The following is a 24,621-nucleotide window of genomic DNA, read 5'->3' as shown; positions in this document are numbered from 1 at the left end:
AATACTTTCAACTTTTCAAAATAGAATAGCAGAATTATATAGAAAATGGCATTTTATTTCTTATGCTCGAATAAATTGTATTTTATCACTTTAAACGATATCCTGAGTAATGGATACAGATGACAAACGAAGAAGTTTGTTTTACATTTTCTTCATAAAAATAATATTGATTTTATAATACTATGCTATTAATGATCACCGTTAAAAATGTTTGTCAAAGCTGTGATATTTTGGAAACACTTAACAGTTTGAAAGAGAGACTTGGATAAATATACATCTCCACTGGGCTTAGAAGGCCATTTCCTTTATTGCCTATATAACCATGTGTTATATAAATTAGGCGTTTTCGAAAGATTTTAATTGGTACCAATTATCGGAATTTAAGACCTGAACCTCATAAAAATATGACTATCAAGGTAAGTGGAATAATTATCAAGGGGTCCACAAATCATTATTACAATCACATTTAGAGTGATTTTTCGAACATAGATAACCATGATAAAAATTGCGTTAGCGATGATCAGTAATATATACTATAAACTCTAATTTTAATTCTTCTTAAATTATTTATAGTATTTTAGTCACTAAATGCTTAAGGTAGACCATAAAGTTTTAAAGTTCTGTCCATACTAGTCGACGCTATATACTGCGCATGTTTTCCAAAACGAACACCAGTTGCGGCTGCCGTATGGTCATTAAGCACTTTCAGTTCTTGCCACTGTTTACACAAGTACACTCTGAAAAAAAGAATGGAAATATCAACATATAAGAAATTATTTCTGATATAATTGAACTTGTACATGTTACATGAGATAGTTCTTACCTTACGTCTGTTCCAGCTACTGCCAAATATGTTCCACTTTGATCAAAGCAAATATCTTTAACTTCATACGATTCTTCTAATTGAAGGGTTTTAAAATTTTTTAATTTACGCAAATCCCAAAGTTTCACACAAGAATCCTCTGCAGCAGTAGCTAAATAATAACCATTTTCAGAGAAACTAATTGCCGTAATTGGACCTGAATGGCCTGGGAAATTAGCTACGTTTGATTGTTCTTTTAAATCCCAAATTTTCACTTGCGAATCCTGAGTCCCAGTGCCAAAGATCAATCCATCAGGGTGAAACTGAGCCGTGGTTAATGGTTGACTGGCTTGTCCAGCAACCTATACATATTAAAGTAATATATGTATATATAATACATAAAGCAAAAGTTTAGATATAGTTGTAGTCTTTTTTTTTTGGAAGTATACCTTAGTCAATAATCTACCAGTACGTATATCAGAGAACGCCCAATGTTGATCCAATGATGAACTTAATAAATAATCGCCTGTTGGGTGTAAGGACAATCCAGTCACAGGGGCATCATGAGCTTTTAATAACAAAGTTGTTTGACTGGTTCCTACATTCCATACACGTATTGTAGTATCAGGTGATGCAGTCATTACAATATCTTCTTCTGGATGATAAATTACTCTAGTAACCTAAATATTATATGAAAATGTTAATCATTTAAGGATTTTAGGAATAAAATTGAAAAAAGAAATAGTTTATACCTTTTTAGTGTGTCCCTTTAATATTGCAACAACTTGCTCTGTATCTTTGTTAAATACTGTGGCATTTTTATCAGCACCACCTGTTAAGATTTTACTGGTATCTGCACTGTGAATGTCAAGTGCAAGTATACCAGGAACACTGGCTGAATGGAGACCCTTAAAAATAAATAAGTAACAATAATAACAACGTATGAAAAATTTCTTACATAAATGAAGGAACACAATATTACAGGATGTGACGCAAGTGTTTGAAATGCGCGAATACTATCTTGTGGAAGTAGATCTTCAGGAACCGAACGTCCGCGACGTTTCCTTTCTTGAGTGAGTACTGTTGCTCTTTCTTGAAGTTTTTGTATCACATCTTCAGTAATACCAGCTTGTTCCATAGGTTGGGCAGCTGTACCTCCAGCTTCTACTGCAAGTGCCTGCAGGATCATGTAGTTTATCAGCAAACATTCTTGATATGATGTATAAATAAAATTAATATAATTTTGTTCATACAGGTTGTGGAATAGTAGTAGCCTGAACAATTCCAGCCTGAGGTTTCAACGTTGCTAAAGCTTCTCTGGCTGCAGTTACTTCTTTTGTTAATCTAGCAATTACACGGCATGCTGCATCATGTTGATATAAAGAATGAGATAGCTCCTGTCTAGCTGTTTGAAGTTGTTGCCTAAGCGTAAATGAATGTAACATAACAGCATCCCACTCATCTTGTAAAATTTTCAATATAGCTGGAATTGATGTGGCACTTGGTGGTTTAGGTTTAACTATTGCAGTTGCTGCAAAACAACAAGAATATTATTGATAACTGGATGTTGTATTCAAAGACAAATATATACAGAAACAAGAAATATACTTTTGATATCAATAAGTTGATCTACAGTTAATTCCTTTCCAGTTATGGGATCCACTCCATTTTCAGCTAGATATTTTTCAATTAAACGTTTCTCAAATATGGAACCAGATACTGGAGATACGACCGGGTGTTCCGGAACTTCATTAGAAACTAAAAACAAAATTACATATTTATTTATCAGTAATAATGAAAAATATTCTAGGTTATGTTCAACTCTTGCCGGTATAAATCGTAAACTTTATTGCAAAAATGACCAATTCATTTCCATTATTAGTATATAATATCAAAAACATGAAATTAAAATAAATTTTTTTATTATCGATTAAAAATAATTATATAAAGAAGAAAAAACTTACTCGCACAAGAGAGCGCCATTTTCACACACGCGAGATGTACTTACTGTGCATGACGCTTAAGTTGCAATCTACTATATTATACTACTAACAGTAGTGGGGATATTTCCCCTTCTATTAGTAGCTTATATATAAATTGAAATACATTATTTGTGCTTTAGCGTATTTTATATAGTTATAATAACATAGAGACAAATTTTTATATGCATGTGTCTGTAATAATATATGTCTGAGTATAAAATATAAAGTAAAATAATTTTGATAAAAAGAAAATTTTAATAAACAGAATTCTTATAATTATATTTTTTCGAATAAACATTATTCACATAGGGATTAAACGATACTAAGAATCTTTGAGAATTTTTGGATGTATGTTGGAAAGGAAATGTTTAGATACTTCAGTACATATAGCTCATATTTAATAATTTCAAAGATGAGTAACGTTATCTTAGTATAAGCACTCTCTGACATAAGCCCTCAGCTCTAGGCTTCAGTAAGGCTTCCGTTTTGGTGAGGTAAACATGGCTCCTATGGTAGCTGCAAATTTATTCCTTGCTGTCGCTTTTGCAGCTTCTAATATTAATTCAACAAACATTTATTATGCATCTGCAAGAGTTGAGGTATTAAATATATTTATTTTCATTAGCACAAACCTTATTACAACAACATGTCATGAGTTTAAATCAAATTAAGACATTTCAAAAAACTAAGAATTTTTTCCAGAGTTGCAGTGGTTGTCGTCTAAGCCGGCTCCCAGATGTTAAACAATTTATCTTTGAAGATTTACCTAACTAGTATCCTTTAAAATTTAGCCCTTAAAAATTATTAAACTATCATACATACATTCATATATTACAGAAATATGATAAAAATCGTTTCAGTTAAAGAATCAACTTTTTGATTTTATTTCTTCAGAAGTATCTCATTTATCATCAAAAACGGATAATTAATATTACACAAGAATTTTGAACGTGGAATACTTAATTTCTTCAAGCCTTCATTTTTTTATCATATTTAAACTTTTACTATTGTTCTATATACATTATGGTATAATGTTTACATGTGTATGAAAGATAACTATCTTATAATATTAAAACAATCTTTATTTAATTCTTCCTAATTAAAATTTCTTTTGTGAAGAATAAGAGTTAATTGTATAAATCCTTATAACTTTTCTTAGTAATAACGTTGAATTTAAACATATTCCAGGTGCAGTTCCAGAACTGCTTCTCTTCAATAATAATGAAGAGGTACAATAAATTTAATACACGAGTATTATGTAAGGTAATTGAACGTTTTCACTTTTCAGGAAGTAGAGAGATTACCTTTGTCAAGTTTGACACGGGAAGAATGCAATAATCTCTTAATTTCTAAAGGCTTTACGAAAAAGTCATCAAAGGATGAGATATAAAAATAAATGAAGTGTGTATAAATAAATATCTGTAAATTTAAAAAATCATTTTACAATATCTGTTACAAAATGACTTATTCTGATAATCATGTCTATGAATATAATCATGAGTATAATCATGACCATTTTGTTGATTGTAGTATGTTTTTATGTTTATTTATAAATAGAAACAGGTACTTACTAGCTTTCTAAATTAAATTGAATTTTAATAAATACTAATTACCGTAAAGAGATAATAGATATAATTCAGGTCCAAGGTTGATATATGTAAAGTATTAAAAAGGGAGCATTATATATATGTACATGTATATATATATTGCACTCTGTTAAATAGTTCGTAGTTGAAAAATAATTAGAGCACAAAATAGTAAACAATATAGGGACCTTTTGATGCACAAGTTACTGTCTTTGAGTACCTCATTTTCACATAGATGAGGGAGTATTATATTATCTCCCTGTGGAGCTGCAATCTGTGATATAACTACTAGATCCATAATGTGACAAAATTGATCATTATGGAATGCTTGGGCTTCTTTACTCAAAAGTTTTAGTTGTTGGGCTTGGACAAATAAAAATATTTTATGAACAAAATTAATAAACTCTTAATAAATAAGGATGGATATAACTAATGTATTTTAGTGTATTAAAAGAAACTAGAATTTAATGACGATTTCGAATTAATTATTTATTTCACTACACATAAAAATAATTTTATTTGTGATAGCTTCTGATACAACTGAAACTTCTGTAGTAGGGTATCCTGTGCATATTTATTTTAGTCATATTTTGCACAATATTGTTTCTTTTTTACTGCAACATTGAGTTTTATGTAAGACACAGAAGACAAACAAAAAGCTGGAGACAAAAAAGTTGCATAAAATGAAAGACAAAGATATATTATAACGAAATTACCTAACATACATTCAATAACTTATATAGAATAATTTACGATTTTAATTTGTGTCATGTATCTACCTATGTTCGAAATATTACAGTGCACTGCAATTAAATTGTGTTACTAAATATGTATACTTACTATTATCTCTAATAAAACCTATAGCTACAGAAGTTTAAAGGATTTCATTAAAAGAACGTTAGTTACATTTTTTCACCTCTAATTTATTTTAGCAATAATATATTAAATAAACATGTAAGACAGTTTACAATATTAGATTTTTAAAAATTACGAATTATATTTAACGAATGACAACGATATTAAATTAAATTAAAAACGCTACACTTTCAAGTCAATCAACTTTCCAGTGTCAATATTACTGTATATGGAATGTTGGTATCCATTCAGTATAATGATTTGTCACTCATTGACAAAATACAAAAAAATTTGGCTTCTTTGACTACATGATCATAATTTCCCGGTTTTGTAATTGTCTTTCCTTCTATTTCCATAACCACAATACAAATAAAAGCAGAAAAATAAATAAGCTAGATTTATAAACTACTAGTATACATACTTTCATTGATAATAATGATATATTACAGTATTATATATTATATAGCGATATATTTATTTTTATTGTTTAATTTGCGTTTGTTATTAATCTGTTTAAAAAACTATAGATTATATATACACTATTTATATTAATAATTAGTAAAAACCGTATAGGTCCACGTTGATATAATAAATGTAATCACTAGGTTTTTTTCTTAAACCAATCGTAAATGTTTTGAATAGAGTAGATATATCTTACGTATCTAAAAATGATATATACATAAATATCATAAGAATAGGTATCAGAAATCCTAAAAACAAGAAAACTATCTGCTTGAATATACTTATTTATGTACAAATAAAATACATGTGTATATATGTGTATACGTACAAATAAAAGTGTTATTATAGCTCTGACAAAATCCGTTTGTTTATTCAAGCAGGTATAGTTACTGTAGTGAGTAACAAACGATTACACAAACGAGGAAAGATCGATGTATTATGTATAATAAAAATGTAATGAATCAATTCAGCAAGTGGTGTAGGATTACAAGATACGGAGCAAGTAATATGGTTTAACAAAATGTTACGCCATCAAGAGCCAACAAACAAATATCAAAGCCACCCATAGAAATACTTTCGAAAGGAATTGTTCTTCTTCATACTGCGGTGTTCCTCTAGCAGCTATGTAAAAATACACATTTTAATTCAATCTTATTAGACAGTAATCATACACATAAAGTTAGTTTGTGAAGAATATTTTACCTGCGGTTGGTCGTGTTTCCCCAAAATTAAATGTAGATGTGAAAAATGCAAATGGAAATGTTCCAATTCCAAATGACATGTAAGAACCTTCTCCAAACCCAAAATTAGAAAATCCAATATTATTTTCAGGTTCTGTTCTTTGCCCAGCAGGGCGTGGTGGAACATTATTCCTAAAACAATAAAATATAACATTAAATATTTTGTCAAATCGATCATATATAATTATAAGAAACAAAAATATAATATACCTTGGATCTTCTTGTTTTGTATCTCCACGTCCATATAATGGAATGACTTTATCTTTGCTGATCGCAGCTTTACAGACAGGGCACATTTGTCTTGTTGGACGTGTCTCTAACCATTGATGCAGACAAGGCCAACTAAACATACAAATAAGTACATATATAAATGTATATGATATCTGTTATTACAAAGATATTGAAACATAAAAGATACTGTAAATATTTAATGTATTGACAATATCCTTACCAAAATAAATGACCACACATGCTGATAACAGCATTTTTTGCAGTATCAAGACATATATTGCATTCAAAAGTTCGATTATCCTTTTCTTTTTCTTCTGTAGTAGAATCCCATGGTTTGGATGGCCCTGCTTGTTCCCTTGTGGCACTCATATCGAAGAACTCTTAATGGAAATACAATCGATCTTAACAAGAGCTTACAAGATATCAAAATTCATAAGGTTGTTTATATAAAATGTAAAAATGCTTCCACATATAACTTAACAAGTAAAAGTGAAAATTGTATAACATTAATTTGTATTGATATACAACAATATGAAGGAAAACAAGATTTGAACAATGTATGTATATTTCTTATCACCTGACACTGACGACACTATCGCATGGAAAGAAAAACAATTTTACGAAATCACTGACATTTTGTATAAACGTAAATGTCAAAAATCTATTTTAAGAAATCAATGACATTCCTTGAAAACGTAAAATGTTAAAGGTTATGCAGTTCGTATAAATATGAAATTTCCATTTATAGTTATTTTAACATCGTATTTTTCTGAATTCACTGGTATTGTCGGACGTATTATGTATCCGTGTAATCGGAAGTCATATGTCATATGTCCACGATAAAAACGCAAAAGTCAATATACAAGAAAAATTAATTATGTTTAGTATATTCCCTACAGAAAGCAATAAGCTGTCACATATGAAATGATACTTGTTGAAAATATTATTCGAATATTGAACAGCGATTAATGTTCACTAGGTGGTGTTTGGCAACTAGAGATCGAAAGCCTGATCAAAATACTAATGGAGTTGTATCTGCCATTGCTGACATAATTCATGTCACTTACTTTAGTCTTTTGACTGCAGAGCCTCCGTCAGCAATATATTCTTCTGCAAACTTAACTCTGCTTCCAAAATGATCTGATATATCACGTTCACCGTAACCGCAATTGCGCAAGTCCTATCAAATGATTTTCATGATTTTTCACGAAGCGGATGTTCGAAACTACACGTAAGAGATTTGTCAGCAATACGTTTGTATTTATCTATGGTAATGTTATCACTGACAATTGCTTGTACGAACGGCTTGCGTTTTATTATTTCCAACTGTAACTTCGACTACCGTTACAAATATTCTGCCGTAATCTTAATATGGTTATTTAAATCCACTACTTGATTAACGCCGTAACACAATCGCAAAATTTCCTTTTATCGACTGTACACGTGATTCGATTAGCTTCTGAGATACACTAAGAGAGCGCGCGATAAATGCAATTTAAATGAAAAATATTGCTACATAAATATATAATAATAAAAAACAATTTATATTTATAATAAACATTTTTTCATTTTATATTAATTACTTGATTGATGATCCTAATGCCAATGTATCAAATGAAAAGAGATATAAGTAAATTAATGAATTTAATCAGTCATTTAATCGTACATTAATAGTTTCTATAAATCACACGTAGAACAATAACAAATTACTCAAAATTCATGTATATTTATTAACATTGTATTATATAATTAAAAGGTAACAATTTTTATAAACAGTCCAAAATATCGACAAAACTGTGTCTAAAATTGATTTCTATTATCACCATGGAATTGAAAACGACTGTACGATTCAATACGTTCTCTATCGCAACATGACGAAATGGTCTAATAACAAAGTAAAGGCATTCAACATGAAAAATAAAAGGCGCAATTAATGAGACTGGTTCTCAGCATGATATAATGCCAAAGTATACATGGTTTAATTTTCAATACTTCGTAATTATTCTATTTGCTTGTGGATAATCGAGTACAGTTACAGGTATCAACGAAATGAAACCTTTTACCGAGTTTTAGTAAATGTATATACAGACGTGTGATAAAAGATATAACAACATGAAAACTATTATTTATTAGAATGAAAGTAAACGAAGTAGGATCACCACAAATTACCTCGAGGGATCAAAGCAGCAGATTCGAAAGTCCAATTTCGTCGAAGTTTAAGCTCAACGCAGCAGGAAAGACGCGTAGGATCGCGGGCAAAAACCTAACCTCAGTTATTTTACAACAACGTCAGGCACTCCGCGTAATAGAGGATGACGTTGATGTCACTCCAAAATTACTAAGCCATCCAATCTACAGTTCGCTTGACGAGAAACAGATAACTGCATTCGAAACAATCGGATTATCCCAGACCGGCAGTGTCGGTACACTGTCCATTCTTTCCGGTTTAAGCATTGCAGTAAAAGAAAGTTCCTCTATGATCATCAGAACCTCCTCAGTTCCTTCCGGTTCGATGACAACGGATGATATTCTGTTTGAAAGTTTATTATCCACTCAAACAGATGATTTTGATGATGATGATGATGAAGATAAAGTTCCCCCTCAATTTTATCTACCTAGGTAATTTTGGGTACGAGTATTATAATTAGATATTATAAAATTTTATATACATAGTTTAAAAAAGTGTTTTAGAAACATTAAATAGCTAATTTATAATTTATAAAATAAGGTATTTTAAGAATTTTAAGGCTGTTATTAGGATTATGATACATATTAACTCTTTGGGGACGTATCTATTATTTAAAGATGTTAATAAAAATATACATGAACATGTATATATATGACTCTTATTTGTATAAATAAATTATAAACATATCAGATCCAAAGAATTAATATTAATGTTTTATTATAATTGACATTTTATTATAATTTCACATTAATGAATAGAAATTACATCCTCGACATTTTTTGGCTTATTCAGCGAAGATCCAAATATTCTCTTAATTCGACCCGATACTGTGACGCTCACTTTGAGGGAAACGGAGACGTTCTTCATTTTCGATATACAGCCTCGAACTGCTGACTTACTTACGCCAGATGGTATAGCGGTTAAAGAACAGAACGAGAATTACGAATATAAAACGATAGGACCTGGTTCGAATAGGAAATTAATAGATACCGAAACTCAAACCATGCAAGTGCTTACGAAATCTCGAGGAACACACCTCAGCAGAAGCAGACGTAAAAATCAAGGCATGTTCGTGAATAATTGGGTGATGTACGACGCTTATGGTGCCCCTGAATTGATGATTGAAAGAAATGGTTTGCTCGTCGTGCATAGAAAGGAATCTTTGCAAGAAATGTTGCAATCAAAGGTTTGAATAGTTCTTAGTATCATAAAAGGCTTATTTTCTTTACAGACATACCAAACAATTAAGTTTAATTTTCTTTTCGTAGGCTTTGAAAGCTAAACTACCAAAATCAAAAATTTACGAGAAGAAGACCCCCGAACAAGAGCAGATATATATATTCCAACATATTAATTTCCGGAATGCCGTACGAGTAATGGAGCGTATAATATCGAACAACATTTTCATTCACGCTCAAAAGCGTTTCACCGGCCTGATTAAACAGGATCCATGTAGCCTTGATTTGGAGTTCACGTACAGTCCAGACCTCCTCTGGATTCACGATTCTGAAGAAACTTCGGGAAGACCAGTATCTTCATTCCGCTGGAATTACGTTAACAGAAGCATTCTAGCCGTAGGATATGGGGCACGAGTTAATTCAGAAATTAAAAATGGCTTGGTGTTACTTTGGTCTGCGAAAAATCCTGGTGTACCGGCTCGTTATTACAGTTTTGATAGTCCGGTGTCAGACCTCGATTGGAGTCGGGAACGGCCGAATTTACTTGCTATCGGTTACTACAACGGCGAAATCAAGGTGATCGACGTAAGCAATCCAGATCTCAATGTCGTACGACGAAGCGAGAAAGCTACATTTTCGACTTCTCCGCACTGGCAAGTTCAGTGGTGGCCAGGTGACGAGCAATACGAATACCAAGAACAAATTTATACGTGCAATCAGGACGGTTGCGTGTTTTGCTATCGATACGTCGAAGATTTCACTTCGTCGATGATTATGAAGGTTTACAGGATAGAGGGAACGTTGCCGGGTGTCACTAGGACTGTTCAGTGTAACTTTTATGATATATCAATCAGTCGTAGCCCTGGGGCATTGGCACTACGGAAGCATCCTACTTTGAGTACCATTTATTTCGTGGGTACGGACGAAGGTTGTATCTACAAATGCTCCACGAATTATTTATATCAACATATAGACAGTTTTCTAGCGCACGATGGACCAATTTACTCGATGATGTTCTCTCCATTTTGTTCAAAAATCTTCCTAACCTGTGGCGCCGACTGGTGCATTCGAATCTGGGCAGAAGGATTGACAGATCCACTGATTACTATGTCCACAACTATGGCATGCGTTCGATACGCAGCCTGGTCTCCCGTCCATTCCACGATCATAGTAAGCATCGTCAATAACGAGATCTGTATATGGGATATCAGACGAAAGATATACAAACCTGCGTCGGTGACAACGTCACCCAACACCAACAGATTTATTATGGTTGATTTTACGGCAAATGGTAACCAACTCGTGGCGGCGGATGTGGAAGGTGTTGTATATGTGTATAATCTTGAGGGAATGCCATTTCCGCCGTACAGTCAGGAACAGGTGCTGGTAGAGTCGATCGAGAAGGCTTTAATCACGAAACCTATACTCCTGAAGAATCTAAAGAAGCTCGGACCGCCATTTTCTCGATAAGAAAGTGAAATCGAATTAAGCTGTTTTAAGCTAGTTATAATCTTACTCCTTTATCAGTATCATATGAATCTCTTAGATACCAAACTGACCAGAACCATTTCTTATTGATTTCTCAATTTTACATATTACATAGGTACAAGATTAAACTTCAATTCTTAAACGACATATGATTTGCTTACGTAAATTTATTTATTGAGACAAAGATGGTATATACAATATAGATTCGAAGGTAAATTTAAGAAAATAGTTTTTGCAACACTGTCACGTTTCTTTGCTTTTCAATTAATGCAATTGATCAATGTGGCTTCAATGTGGTTCGTATATCTAGATTGTCACGTGACATCGTCTCGTAAAACGAGGATTCGGATTACCACAGTCTGATTTTCAATAACCTGTCGCGATACCACAATCCCTTGCTTATCCCATGGACCTTGACTGTTAGCCAGATCGTTGCAGGGGACATATATGACATTTTAAACTTCTTTATCGACCGTGCAGCCGGAGGCAAAATCCAGCACGTGGGGACCCCTTTCGGTCCCCCGAAGCGAAGCGTGCCCGAAGGGCCTTGCGTGATTCGCGCAAAGCACGGAAAGCAAAGCGACCATTTCGATTCAGGATGGAACTGCGGTGTGCCGGGGTCTACTCTGAGGCCTGGTAGGTAGGCAAGTCGGCACGGATGGCTGGCTGGCTTGCTTGGAGGAGTTGCAGGAGAGTGCCATGGTAGAGGGGCTTCCCTGGCTGCTGCCGCTTGCGGGCACGAACCGCGCTACCGCCGTCAGCAGGCAGTCTTATTACGCCCGCACTCAACTACGCGAACTAAGTACTCTTCTTAGGCCGGCCACACATCGAATAACAATCGCGTGGTCTAGCTTACGCGTGAATTCGGTCCATACATCAAACGGTGTTCGTTCTCCATTGAAAATTTCGGATCTTTTCTATATCTCTTGGCGTACAACATTTTTTGTATGTTCGATCCAGCGGTTCGGTTCCAGCGACGACTCTCATTTTCGAATCGACGAAAACAATTTTAAAATCAGTTAGCGAATCGAGTCGGGAGGCGGCGAGAAACCCTCGAGTTCGATTAATCGGCGAGGACCTGCTGCCCGGTCAGAGGTAACTTTAGAACGTTTCTTTATTCGATTCGTTGTATCGATAAAACGTGTTTCTGCATGGAGGTATTCACCCAGTATTCTTTTTTTTCATCCTTCCTTCTCGAAAGTAATTTTGGCATTTTATCGATACGCGTGTATAGTATACTCTTGGTATAGTGTAATTCGATTGACATTCATAAAGTTGCAATCTTTATTGAAATATATATACATATGTAATAGATAAAAGCATATACATTTATTAATAAAAAAAATTTACTTGAATTTTAATAAAAAAATGAAATTTAATAAAATTCATGTTATGAATATAGAGCGCAGTTTAGAAATTTGTATGTTCCATTGGATAGAGTGACATTGTCTCCCCCCCGCGCCAAATTGACGAATCAAAATTCGACAGGCACGCTTGACCTGGAATGCCAGTTTTACGCGCAACGTACGAAGGAACGCGTGTGTCGTGAGTTTCGTGTGTAAATAGAAGAGGACAGACGCGTCCTATCCGCTGTCGTGGCTGTGGCGTCGATTAGTTTCATTTTCTTGGTAGTAGAAGCACGTCGCTGTTAACATTGACGGTCATTACGTTGTTTGTCGCGCGCCAAGAATTCGCGTCCGCGCATACCGAACTGTCACGATTACCGCGTGTCACGAATTCATCTTATATTTTGATCGTCCAGAATGTCGTCTTATTTAAGTCCGCAAAACCTACGTAGATAATCAACTGTGCTATGTCGTGAAAGGTGGCTCGGTAATTCGAGGAAGATGAAAACATTGAATCGTGATAGATTCGACAAAAACAATGGTTAGTTTCAAGCCTCCGTGCAAACACATGCTTAATGATCACTTTCGTTGTATATCAAAATCGACTTTAATCCTTCAATTAGATCGTAATATAATATAGGGCACTTCGTTAATTTCTATCTTTATTAATACAAAATGACAAATTTCAAAATTTATCTTAAAATAAATCTATAATATTTTTCCTTTACTCTTCTTTAGAAATTATACATTTATTTGCACGATATCAATATTTTGTTAGTATTCACATTGAGGCGCTAATCAAGGCCCACTTTTAAATAATAATTTACCAACTAATAATATCAGTAAACGAATCACAGGTTATAGATTTTTCCCTTATAACTTCATAATTATTTGGTATGACAAGAAAATAATTTGTGAAAAAAATTTCACTAATAACCTTACGATTAGTCGAATTGTCTAAGAGAGTCCTAGCATAGTACGTCAGATTTCTGAATGAATGAATATAAGAAAAATATCACTAATAACTAATATCTATCTTTTCCATTACTACCACTTATATTATAGGATAAATAAAAAGTGGCACTTGCTGATACCTACGGAAATTGGAAGGTTAAACGTCACTGGTAGTCGATTAAAATTAATCGATATCATTAATCGATATCATGGTTCTGATTCGTTGTCGATTATGCATATGTGACAGGTCGCCGCGGCGAATCGAACGTGGATTATTTTGCTACTCTCGATCGTTGACGTGCACGGAGATGTGGTGGTCAGTGTGAAGACTGCTTAATAGCGAGGAACATGTGCAACCACGGAATAGTGGTGAAGCTGATGTTGCCGGGGCACGAGCTACACTGTGACCACTCTGTTCTCGACGAACCCTGACCGATTCCACCAGTTCGTTTCACCAGCTGACTGGGACTGAAAACACGCTGCGGTGAACGCGTACGTTTGAATATTCGTACGGTTGAATTCGTGAGACGCGCGCGTTCGGAGAAATCGGTAAAAGTGTCGCCTTGAGTTAACGCGTATGGTGTATAGACCGAGTTTCTTTAAGAAGAAGCGGTGTGTTCACAAAATTATACGTTTTCACGTACATTCGGTACGCTATGAACATCAACGTTCCTGGATGTAACGGGTGGTTCGCAAGTAAGTGTCCAAATATTTTTTTATGTTATGCTTGTAATCTTTCGCCGCCATTTTTTCTCGACCAACAGCAGCGCCTTTTTTAAATGCATTAAGTGTACATATACATATATCTGTAATCGGTGGATTTTCTTCTGAAGTAATATACGAATCGATTATATATAAATGTGATATCTTTTCAAACGAAAACTCGTAGTTTGTTCATCATATTTGATTAGCCTTTTCGAATATTTCAACGGCGGGTTCGACGAAAAGCAAACATTAGCGTTCGAGGCAGAGGGTGATGTAACTGGACACACGCAACTTGTCGCGACACGAGCCATATATGTGCAGCAATTTACGTTTGATGCATTGTTCTGATAATTAAAGGAATCTAGCAACGTAATTTTATTTATCCGAATAGATCTTTTCTCTCTTAAAATCATTCTTTCTACTAGTCGTAAAAGTAACATATCTAATATGTTAGAGTTAAATAACAATAATGTTACTTAATCGAGATTTAAAAATCGCGCCATATTCCTGCGCACATCGGTTTAAAGGTTAACATTGTACTTCGATCGCGGTTGTCTCAAGCGTTTAATTACAATTTTTCTGCCCTGCTAACGAGTTTTTTGTTACTGTAATAAACGAAACTTATCTGCCATACGCCCGTGTAATTCAATTGAGATTTCCAATTATACGTTTTAGGGAATACTAACGAGACAGGAAATTGTAAGAAAGACCTGTCGTGGTTCACAAAAATATTTAAACATTTATTACAGAAAACTTCTATGTAGTAGTTAAGCAGTATGACCACGATAGTCGTGTTTCACTATATTACTAATGAGATGTATATGTGTATATGTGTATACATAAAAATTTTCTACGATAAGTGTTGAAATACTTTCATGAGGCATTGTGTACTACCTCGACATATAAAATTGTGGCACGTTCCTCGTCGTAAAATGTTTTCGTGCGCTTAATTTTGATCGCGGATCAGTCTCGACTAGAGCTTCGCAGATCGATCGTAATGTATATAATATACTTATTTTCTGTTGCTCATGTATCACCATCGTTTCCTACCCTCTTAAACATTTATCTGTAATGGACCCTCGCCTATTGAACTAATCGTGACCATGCATCACGTTCCTCTATCTTCATCTAATTCTTCATCGCTCGATGCAACGGTGCAACCTGCATGCCGCGTAACCGCATTCTTTCTTGGCCGTTTCTGGATACCCTGGCCACGTGGATTTTCAAGCATATCTCTCTTTTTCCCTCTCTGCCCTGCCTGGATACAAATTTCAGCAGCGGAGGGGATCCATGTCTGGGGAAAGTTCTGGAGACTTTGGGTCACGCCATGTTGGTCATTTGGTCGAGTGTCGCTTGGTCGGGTGAATAAAGAGCGTGTTCTCAAAATCGATTTTCAGCGAGAAACGGTTAATTTATGAGATTGGAAAGTGGAGGTTTTGCGAAAGATCATTTTTAATATTTTCTCTCTCTTTTGCTTTTGCTTAACAAACGAGATACAGTAGAATTTGTTAGAATTTTCCAATAAATACAACGGATATGCATATATCTATAACCGACAATGTATATAGATAAATTAGAGGGAAGATGAGTTAATCTGTCACTGGGATTGTAGATCTCTTGTATATTTACTTTTTCATTTAAATAGAAATTAATTTGTCTTTATTATCGTTTAATTCCGTGGTCACAAGATTCATAGGAACGTACTACATAAATTCAAGTTCTTTTATTTTGAAGTTCAGTATGCTATATAGAAACCGTCAAGATAAATAATTGGTTATAGCGAACAGAATTTCTCGCGATACTCGGCATCGATATATATTGAACGATGATAACGATTACTAACGATCTTCTTCTCGGGTTCACGGAATGGGAACTCCACGGAATTATTCATGAATATAATTCATTTCCTTATCGGATTTATCGTCTGCGGAGTGGGGAATTTCTTTTTTTTTTTTTTTTATCTGACTGAAAGTGTGAAGAAACTCTTTTCGCCGGGCTTATTTAGCCGTTCCAGGTATCGGCGTCGACTACATGACACCGAACAGATGAAGAAAAACAAGATCTGAAGAAAATGCGTGGGTTTCGTTATCAACGTTGGTAATTTATGCACGCGCGACTAGTAGATTCCTGTTCTTAACGGAGTAATGTACCGAGTCATATATCATCTCCTGTACGCGATCGGAACTGAATAATCAATTAATAAGCAGAATAAATGATTGCTCCATCAGGAAACGGACGTACATATATCTTGCTTGTCGCGTTCGAGATTATTGTTCTTAAAAATTAAAATTCCATCTTCTAAAAAATCCTATCTCTTACTCTTCCGATAGAATGCCTCGCGTCGTGTTACCCATTCCCTTTTCCTTCTTTCGTATGTTTCCCGTGTTATAGAAGGAAAATTAGTTTCTGTCATTTAGATCAATTGCAACGATGGGAGATAATTATAGGTATAGATATAAACGGATTACAACATCGTGAAACAAGAAGAAAAAATAAGAAGAATTGGCCCGCTTATATCGTATTAACTTTCTTTAGGCAAACACGTGTTTTCACAATATGTAGACAAATCGAATTATTTATATCCAACCATAGAGAAAAATTGTACATTTATTATAGGCAATTATAAGGAAAAGTCTTGTTCCATACGTTAAAAAAAGTCCAGTATTGAAACAATTAAGCAATCGAGCAATTTTCGTTAATACTTAACCCAGTATTAAATGAAGTCCATTGCTAGTTTTCATAGAATAATGTTTTATTTATGATGCAAAATTTACTGCATTTTTACAAGACGTAAAAACGTTATGGCAATGTATAAGATTATCTGATTATAAAACTTAATTGATCACGAAGCTAAAGGGGCGATACTTCAAAAAGTAATAAGATATTCAGCATTTCGAAAATTTGTTCTTCGGTGAGAATCCTTCTGGCGGTTTTCTAGCGTAGGAGTGTAGGAGTGTAGGAGGGTTGTGGCTAATACAAAATCCATTTAATTTCCGTCAAGTGCTCGGAGCGACAGGTTACTGTTCACAGCTGGCGAAACTAACGAGCAAAAGTCGAACTGGATCGAAGGCCGCGATCATTTACATACAATTTGACGCGCAGCGTGGAACCCGCGATGGAATAAAAGGGAACAGGGTACAAGTTGAACAGAAAATAACCCACGGACGTAATATAGAAGCGATAATGCGCAGTCACGTTGTGAACTAAAGACGCGCCAGCTGAACCGTTGATCTGTTCGCGTGGGTGTAACGAGAGGTATAATGCGCGGAAAATTACCGTCAGGCTCTAGACCTCCGTCGAAATCACCACCTTGAGATACATACCGTCGATCCATTAAGTGTAGCTTCACGAAAAAATCGCATTCTATATTATTGCCGGATGTTCTTGAAAATCTTTCAGCTAGTCGGATCTTATCGGAAGTAATGATAGACATTGTATTGTGTTATACGCCGTATCGGAAAGATTGGTTAAACAATTGCTGGAGAATGATTTCTTTATCGGCACAAAGACTTTGTATTTAATTTTTTAGTTATCCGTTGAAAAGGTTGTATTGAACAAGCGGTAAAAAAATTCGCTTGCTGTAATTTTATACGTTTTATATAGATACATGAAGTTGATTTGTCGCGTACTGATCAAATTTTAAAGAAACTTGAATCGTTAGAATCCTCAGGAATAGAAGTTGTAAAGCATTTCCGTAAATAAAAATCCGCCAGTTATATCGAACTATATTATCGTTTCAAAGTTTAGAATCTTTCGTATAGAAAATAAAAGCTAGAAAGAAAGACAATTCGGTGAATCGTTATTTATACCTGCATTAATTTCGAACTAATAATAAAATTGGTAAATCTGTCGATGTATTTTTTGGCCAGAGATGTAGATATTTTGGAAATTTTCCCTTTATCTTACTCTTCGTACAATTGACATCCAAAAAACACTTTGAAACAGCTTGTATACTAAAGAACGCTATCACCGAACGAATTAGATAAAGTCTTTTAGTCCAGGTTGCAGATCTGGAGAACACGAAGATTCAACGGTGAACAAGAAAATGTAAGATAGGGTGTCTTTTTTCGGCAGGTCGAGTTACACGGGTTGATATTGAAATCTGGCGTGTAACGGAGCGCGAAGTTGAGGGGAAGTCTGGTAAACACGGCCGATAATAAAGGAACTTGTTTAAATCCAGCGTGTACCGTAATAGACGAGATTAAGGCAGGGAAAAAGAAGAAAAGGAAGGCGGTGCACGCGTTACGTGAAAGCCGCAACGTCGGCTTATATCGTATAAATAAGACGATAACGCCGCGTTTCTCGCCACTACGTGCTAAAGATGTGCTAGATCGACGACCCGCGGACAACCCGTGGGCGTTCGAACGACCCCGATATCGCCGCCAACTTTTACCCTATTATCCTCAACAGGTATTCGGGCGTGTCTGCCTTAATCATTAAAAAATCACTAAAGAAAGGCCAATTTTTTGCCGATTAGTGAAACTTCATAATTATCTTTAAGCTGGATTTCATTGTTTGGAAATCTGAATTTTTCTATGTATCAATCTCTGCTATATTTTTGGACTATTTTAACTTTTCGTCAATGCGTAACGCTTTCATGTAACCATTATCTCAAATAGCATAGTATCAAAAATGTTGTACTTTGAAATATTAATTTCCACCTTAAGCTTTATTTATTAAATATATATTAGCGTCTTACGAGTCGACCAACAGTTGGCATTAATTTCTGCGCACGTAATAAAACGTGTATAAAACGACTGTCGGTTGGATGTATTCGAGCGACGTAGGTGGCACGTTGGGAGCAATAACACGAGAAAACGCGAGAAGAGCTTTAGGAGAGGTAAGAAGTCGGCCAGCGCAAGAAAGGAGTCGTACGATAACGCTGCATACATCTGCGCGTCGTGTCAGGACGAGATGAACCGTGCGATTAAAGATAAATGAACACGCGGGCCTTGCCACTTATTCGATCTCTCTATACCACCGTTTAACCGTGCAATTTCTAATCCTGTAAAATAATCGACTTAAACATTTGTTCAACATTTCAGAAACATTTAACGAATTACACGTAAAAATGGCATATAACAGAGAAAGGGGGGAAATTAATGTCAGATTAGAAGATATAATTAAACGAATAATAGAAAATGCATGTAGTTGCGCACCCAGGATCATTGATCACTTTCAAGTGACCTTTTCCACGAACGCATACAATCATCGATTTCTCGTTAGATCCCCGTAAGATTAACCAAAGGTACGAATACTTTAAATAGCAGAACCGAGGCTAAGAAAGTTCACGATTCATGCGGTGTTACGTTCTGTAATTATCGCGAGAGACAGCTTTTGCATATATTGATCCTTTTCCCTGCGTTTGCAAGATCGTAGATCGTTGGTCCATGATCAAAAAAAGGGGGGGGGGAGGAAGAAATGTAACGAAAGACAATTTTCCCATGTATAGATTGTAAATCGATCCTCCAATAAATATTAAATTAACGAATAAATAAAAGGAAAAAAGGAGGAAACAAGAAGAAATACAGAAGAGGTATACGTGCTTGCAGCACGTAGAACAGAATTGATCGCGAGCTGGTTGCACACCGGAACAGGGAGTAAGACATTTTTAAGAGGCCAGTCAGCAGAGGCACTGCTTTACATACCCCTAAATTCCGGCGGTGCGTGTACGTACAAGCGAACATTTACGCGGAACAAGGTGCACGAGAAGTGAGATATTGTTTAAAAGTCGGCTGCCGAGTGTAGGTGGATGGTCGCCAGATAAAAGCAGTAAGTCATCAGCTGGGTCAGGATTTATGGGCGAGGTATTACCGGTGTTCACAGATCCAACGATACCGGCCACGAACTTTCACCGTACGGTTAGAGGACTCGCGAGTCGACAGTCGAGTTCAAAGTTCACGATACGACGACGACGACTACGAGGGGCAGGCAAGAGAACAGAATCTCTCTCACAGACGGAGACGTAGGCTTTGTGCTTGTCTCCTTGAAGTAAAACGAAATTCCCTTAACCGCAATGGACTAGAGATGATATCTGATTTTTCATCGCGACACCGAATAAGACGTTGTTAATGTAATAGACGGCCGTTTCGTTCGGCTTAGCGACGGGAATCTGGGACGTAGCGTAGCAGGATTCCGAGGATCAGATTGGAAACCCGTTTTAAGGATTCAGAAGTCGAGTCGTGACCGAGACATTAGCAAAATTACTTGGCTCTGCCCGGGTTCGATTCCGGCTGCTGCCGCTATCTAGATAGCATTTCCGAGGGAAACCGAGGGGGCTATCTTGCCTCTTAATTTCCAGTGTCCGCCACGTGTTATTTAATGTTACGGGACCGCTGATCCGGAGCTGAGAAGTGACGAATGGAAACACCGGATAATCGCGTCTCTCGCGCCTAGATGATATCAAGCGCAGGACGACCATGCGGTGGGAATTATGATAATTCCAGGAACGTTACGGCTCTTGGCGCTTTCTGCGTTACGAAAACTCTTCTCGTTAAAACCCTTTGAGAAGTTTGTGGTCTTGAAACCATAGATTTAGAGTTGGACGCGAAACGAACGAGGACGTAAGGGAGTTGAACGCGAAACAAACGAGGACGTAAGGGAGTTGAACGAAGTTCCGTGACTGGGGTATTAGGGAGATCGTTGAGGCTCACGCGCAAGGAGTTTAAAAGGGAGTCTAATCCCCGATGTAGAACGACTCGGGCAGGTCTACACGTTCTGGCTTCCCGTCCCTGCTATCTCAACTGGCGTGCGTCCTGTCTGCGTACTCGGCATTATTTCTTTGCTCGAGTCTCGCACCTTCTTATCGTGCTTCGTCGACTACTGGACTTTGAATCTGTAATACCAGACAGCGGAGGAAAGAAAGGGAAGAAGAAGACGGAAAGATCCAGTTGCAAATTTATTACAAACGAACTGTGCACGACGTCAAGACTGTCTAGAACGTTTTTAAAACGATGGAAGAAATGTCTGATTCGAGATGTTCGGGAAAATTAAATCTCCCGGGGATGCTAATAAACGCGAATCAGCGGGATTCGAACGATCTACCGGGTGATCGTCCACGATTTTAAAATTCTTCGAAGACTAAAATCAAAGGGAATCGTATATTAGATCGATTAGAGAGCTTTTTGTCGTTTTTGTTCTTTGAAAAGAAAAGAACCGATGGTTTCAACATACTGATTAATCTTCAACGTGATGTAAATTGTTACTTATAATTATCTACCATCTATCTGCTGTACTAACTGAAATCTCTATTAGTTGGTCTTCAACACAGTATTCATTGTTACTTAGGATCGTCTTCCATCTATATGGCAATTCATTTATTTCGTCATCTAATAGAAAATTCTATTGTCGGTCTTCGACACAATGTACATTGTTACTATGGTCTTCCATTTATGTGGTAATTCATTTATTTCGCAGTTGTTGAACTTTTCATTTTTCTTATTAAAATATTCCTGCAGCGCCTGTGTAATCCGACTCTCAGAATCAACCACTCTTCCCGTTAGAAAGTTTTATGAAGATTAAGAAAAGATCAAGAAAAATCTTTTGTCTCACCCGTTCCCTGTTTCCTGCTTTATTACGCAACAATTTCGTAATCAAATATTCAATAGCGTTTCGTTTCTTCAATAATATTACACCACGTTTCTGTATCTTGTAGCTTGTCAATAAAAATATAAATTTTAATTATCGTAAAAATATATTCTACAAAATTTTCTAATGAAATATATAAGCAAATTGTATCGGTGGAACGTTCCGATCAACCCAATAACCTGATACGTATCTTATTTTGCGCATTAATATCAACGGCGGCAAATCGAAAATTTATTTATCATAAATAGTTTCACAGCACCGAACCAGTCTGCAAGTAGATCTAGTTCACTCGGTAACACATATACAAGATCTGATCTGAAAGGCATAAAATTCCATTGATACAGAGTTACGGTTCAAGTTGAAGGATACTGGAGGATGTAAGCGCTAAATCGAACACAGCTTAGACGTTTTGTTTCGGATGGAACGGTTCAGCAATTAGTATTCAGTTTGCTCGGGACACCCAGTGTAAGCGAGTATATATAAGATACCGGCTTCTCCAAGTAAACTTGTTTATCAAGTTATACACGCGGCACCGCGGCTGGCGAACCGGAGAATCTCGCGGACGACCGGTGTAGGATGAGAGAAAGGCGATTCTATGATGCGTGTTTCTTATTCCTTTTCGCGTGCGATGGCAACTATGATTTCGAATTCGAGTCGCAGAACTTCATCGACGATGGAAGACGAGGATATATGGGAATATAAATCGATCGTGGTTAGTAAGTGACAAAGCCGATACGATTTAGAAATGGCAGCTACCCGGTATAGGTCAGCCATTTACTTTAATGCCATCGATTTTCGGGCATTTACAGTTAGTAGGTTTTTTTGGCGACCGGCTTTCACCTTGACGTTCCCCATGGTCCGCCCGTTCTCTGAGTCACTCACGAAATTCTTGTCAGAGGTTCAATTTACGTTACGAGCTCTTACCGAGAAGTTATCAACATAATCATAAGATAAACGTCCCTCATAAAATTAAAAAACTCGCACTCCGCGCGCGGCCTCCCGCCGCATCTCTCTTTTTGCCCCGGTTCCACGCTACCTTTCAAATCCCTGGACCCCATCGGCTCGCCGTTGAAACACCAACTATATATATGAAAATCAAGCTTACCGAGGAAGATAAAACGACCAAGAGGATAATCGACGTTGCTCGATCGCGGATGAAAACCATGAAAGACCGCGCGCGATTTACGCTATGACGGTCCGTCGTCGTATACTTGTGACGAAGTGGAGAAGAAAATCGAACGAATTGGTAGCGACACGCCACGTTAACGTCCATTTGACCCGCGTCTACCTTCGAACATCGTCGTTATAGCGTATAGAACCGAAGGACATCGGAGGTTACATCGAAATCACCCAAGGAATACTCTTCGGTGGTGGTTCTCTTTGCTCTTCGCGCCATCCACCGAGTTTCTTACTTTCATCCGGCTGGCGCGTGGAAAAAAAGTCGGTTCGAAGCGTGGAGAAGCAGAAGAAGAAGGGCGAGAGACGGGAAAAGAGTTGTAGAGAAGAGAGGCGGAGAGGAGAAGCGAGCAGAGGGCTACTAAAAGTCGACCGGTTGGGGAAATAAGAAGAAGAGGAGCCGAACCAGAGACGAGGCACACAAGGAGAAGAAGAACTCTCTCGCGAGGATCTCGAGTACCGACCGGGACGACCTTACGGAGTAGGACGACCGCGACAACGACAGAGACAAAGAGTCGAATGTTAATGAGGGAGATCGACCGGAGCTAAGGCCCCGGAGAACGAACCTACGAGGAATCATCCGCGGGGATCCGCTTCGTTTCGTCGCGCGCTCTTGCACCGCGGTCAGACCGTCGTTGCCAGATCTTGACTGGCGCCTTCTCCTCTTCTTTCGTATCGTTCATTTCAGAACGCGATCCCATTGCCTGACTCATGCGTGGCTTCTTGATTTTTGTTGCTAGCCTTGGTATCTTCGCCACGAGAAACGCTTTGGCTCTGCTCTCAGTTCGTAGAGGAAGAGGTGGTTGATGTTACGTAGGACGTAGGAGATCGTCGGTGTGCCTGTCTTGAAATGAAAGATATTTATACTCTCGTTCGTATGTAATTGGGGCACTTACGGAAAATGTACGACTACAGTTACAATTAAAATAAAAAATAAAAGAATACAAAATAACAAATACAATTAACAGACAAGCATAATATAAAAGTGAATAACGCGATGATTAATAATTGGTAAAAGCAACGATTGAGCAACCTAATGGACATAGAGAAGAAATTTAATATCGTTACGTATAAAGATGAAATATTTGCTATAATCGAAAGTACGAATTTTCTTTATAGTCGACAATTTTAAATCGGATAATAATTCTTAGCGATTTCAATAATTTCTTAATAGTCGTTCAAGTGTCATAATTACCTGTGTAAATTAATTATCAAGCAGTAATCGTTTATTTACGCTTAGTATACAAACTAAAGGTATCAAATTATTTATACGATGACATAACGAGATTTATACGACGCTATTCGCTGAAGGAATCGATCATAAACGACCAATTGATTTTC

General features: G+C 36.3%; 4 protein-coding genes and 1 long non-coding RNA gene across 8 annotated transcripts in view; 3 read left to right on the top strand and 2 right to left on the bottom strand.

Annotated features, from left to right (window-relative positions):
• Window positions 1-34: 34 nt before the first annotated feature.
• On the bottom strand, window positions 35-2,867 carry LOC100652153 (pre-mRNA-processing factor 19). The gene is made up of 8 exons (XM_012320605.3): window positions 2,767-2,867; window positions 2,411-2,560; window positions 2,056-2,333; window positions 1,785-1,979; window positions 1,555-1,710; window positions 1,252-1,482; window positions 824-1,164; window positions 35-737 (listed from the first exon to the last, which is right to left on the bottom strand). The coding sequence occupies exons 1-8, from the start codon at window positions 2,783-2,785 to the stop codon at window positions 593-595; spliced, it is 1,515 nt and encodes a 504-aa protein (XP_012175995.1). The 5' UTR covers window positions 2,786-2,867; the 3' UTR covers window positions 35-592.
• Window positions 1,943-2,425, top strand: LOC125384662. Its single transcript, XR_007223300.1, has 2 exons — window positions 1,943-1,991; window positions 2,058-2,425. It is a non-coding gene; the product is annotated as an uncharacterized LOC125384662 (long non-coding RNA).
• A 231-nt stretch (window positions 2,868-3,098) lies between the features above and the next one.
• LOC100652271 (selenoprotein M) lies at window positions 3,099-5,242 on the top strand. The gene is made up of 4 exons (XM_003394158.4): window positions 3,099-3,383; window positions 3,487-3,557; window positions 3,944-4,013; window positions 4,073-5,242. Exons 1-4 carry the CDS (start codon window positions 3,285-3,287, stop codon window positions 4,172-4,174), a joined length of 342 nt encoding a protein of 113 aa, XP_003394206.1. The 5' UTR covers window positions 3,099-3,284; the 3' UTR covers window positions 4,175-5,242.
• A 30-nt stretch (window positions 5,243-5,272) lies between these two features.
• Window positions 5,273-8,062, bottom strand: LOC105667135 (E3 ubiquitin-protein ligase RNF185). Of its 2 annotated transcripts, none has more exons than XM_012320606.2 (5): window positions 7,726-8,062; window positions 6,879-7,038; window positions 6,638-6,769; window positions 6,390-6,559; window positions 5,273-6,308 (listed from the first exon to the last, which is right to left on the bottom strand). In XM_012320606.2, the coding sequence occupies exons 2-5, from the start codon at window positions 7,025-7,027 to the stop codon at window positions 6,211-6,213; spliced, it is 549 nt and encodes a 182-aa protein (XP_012175996.1). In that variant the 5' UTR covers window positions 7,028-7,038; window positions 7,726-8,062; the 3' UTR covers window positions 5,273-6,210. The 2 variants fall into 2 exon arrangements, with proteins under 2 accessions (XP_012175996.1, XP_012175997.1); XM_012320607.3 differs by lacking the exon at window positions 7,726-8,062 and adding an exon at window positions 7,236-7,687.
• A 241-nt stretch (window positions 8,063-8,303) lies between these two features.
• Window positions 8,304-24,621, top strand: part of LOC100642360 — an 86,480-nt gene continuing 70,162 nt past the window's right edge. Inside the window, exons 1-5 of one of the 3 annotated variants that reach the window (XR_007223434.1) lie at window positions 8,304-8,696; window positions 8,792-9,277; window positions 9,639-10,032; window positions 10,115-12,607; window positions 14,060-14,506. The gene's annotated coding sequence lies outside the window, so the exon portion shown is untranslated. Of the gene's footprint in view, window positions 8,697-8,791; window positions 9,278-9,638; window positions 10,033-10,114; window positions 12,608-13,027; window positions 13,400-14,059; window positions 14,509-24,621 lie in introns of those variants that run through there. The other 2 variants (XM_020868468.2, XM_003394160.4) reach the window with 2 other exon arrangements.

The sequence above is a fragment of the Bombus terrestris genome, chromosome 3, assembly GCF_910591885.1.
Source record: "Bombus terrestris chromosome 3, iyBomTerr1.2, whole genome shotgun sequence".
NCBI classification, from domain to species: Eukaryota; Metazoa; Arthropoda; class Insecta; order Hymenoptera; family Apidae; genus Bombus; species Bombus terrestris.
Note: the sequence above shows the minus strand (reverse complement) of the source record. Positions and strands in the feature narration are given on the sequence as shown.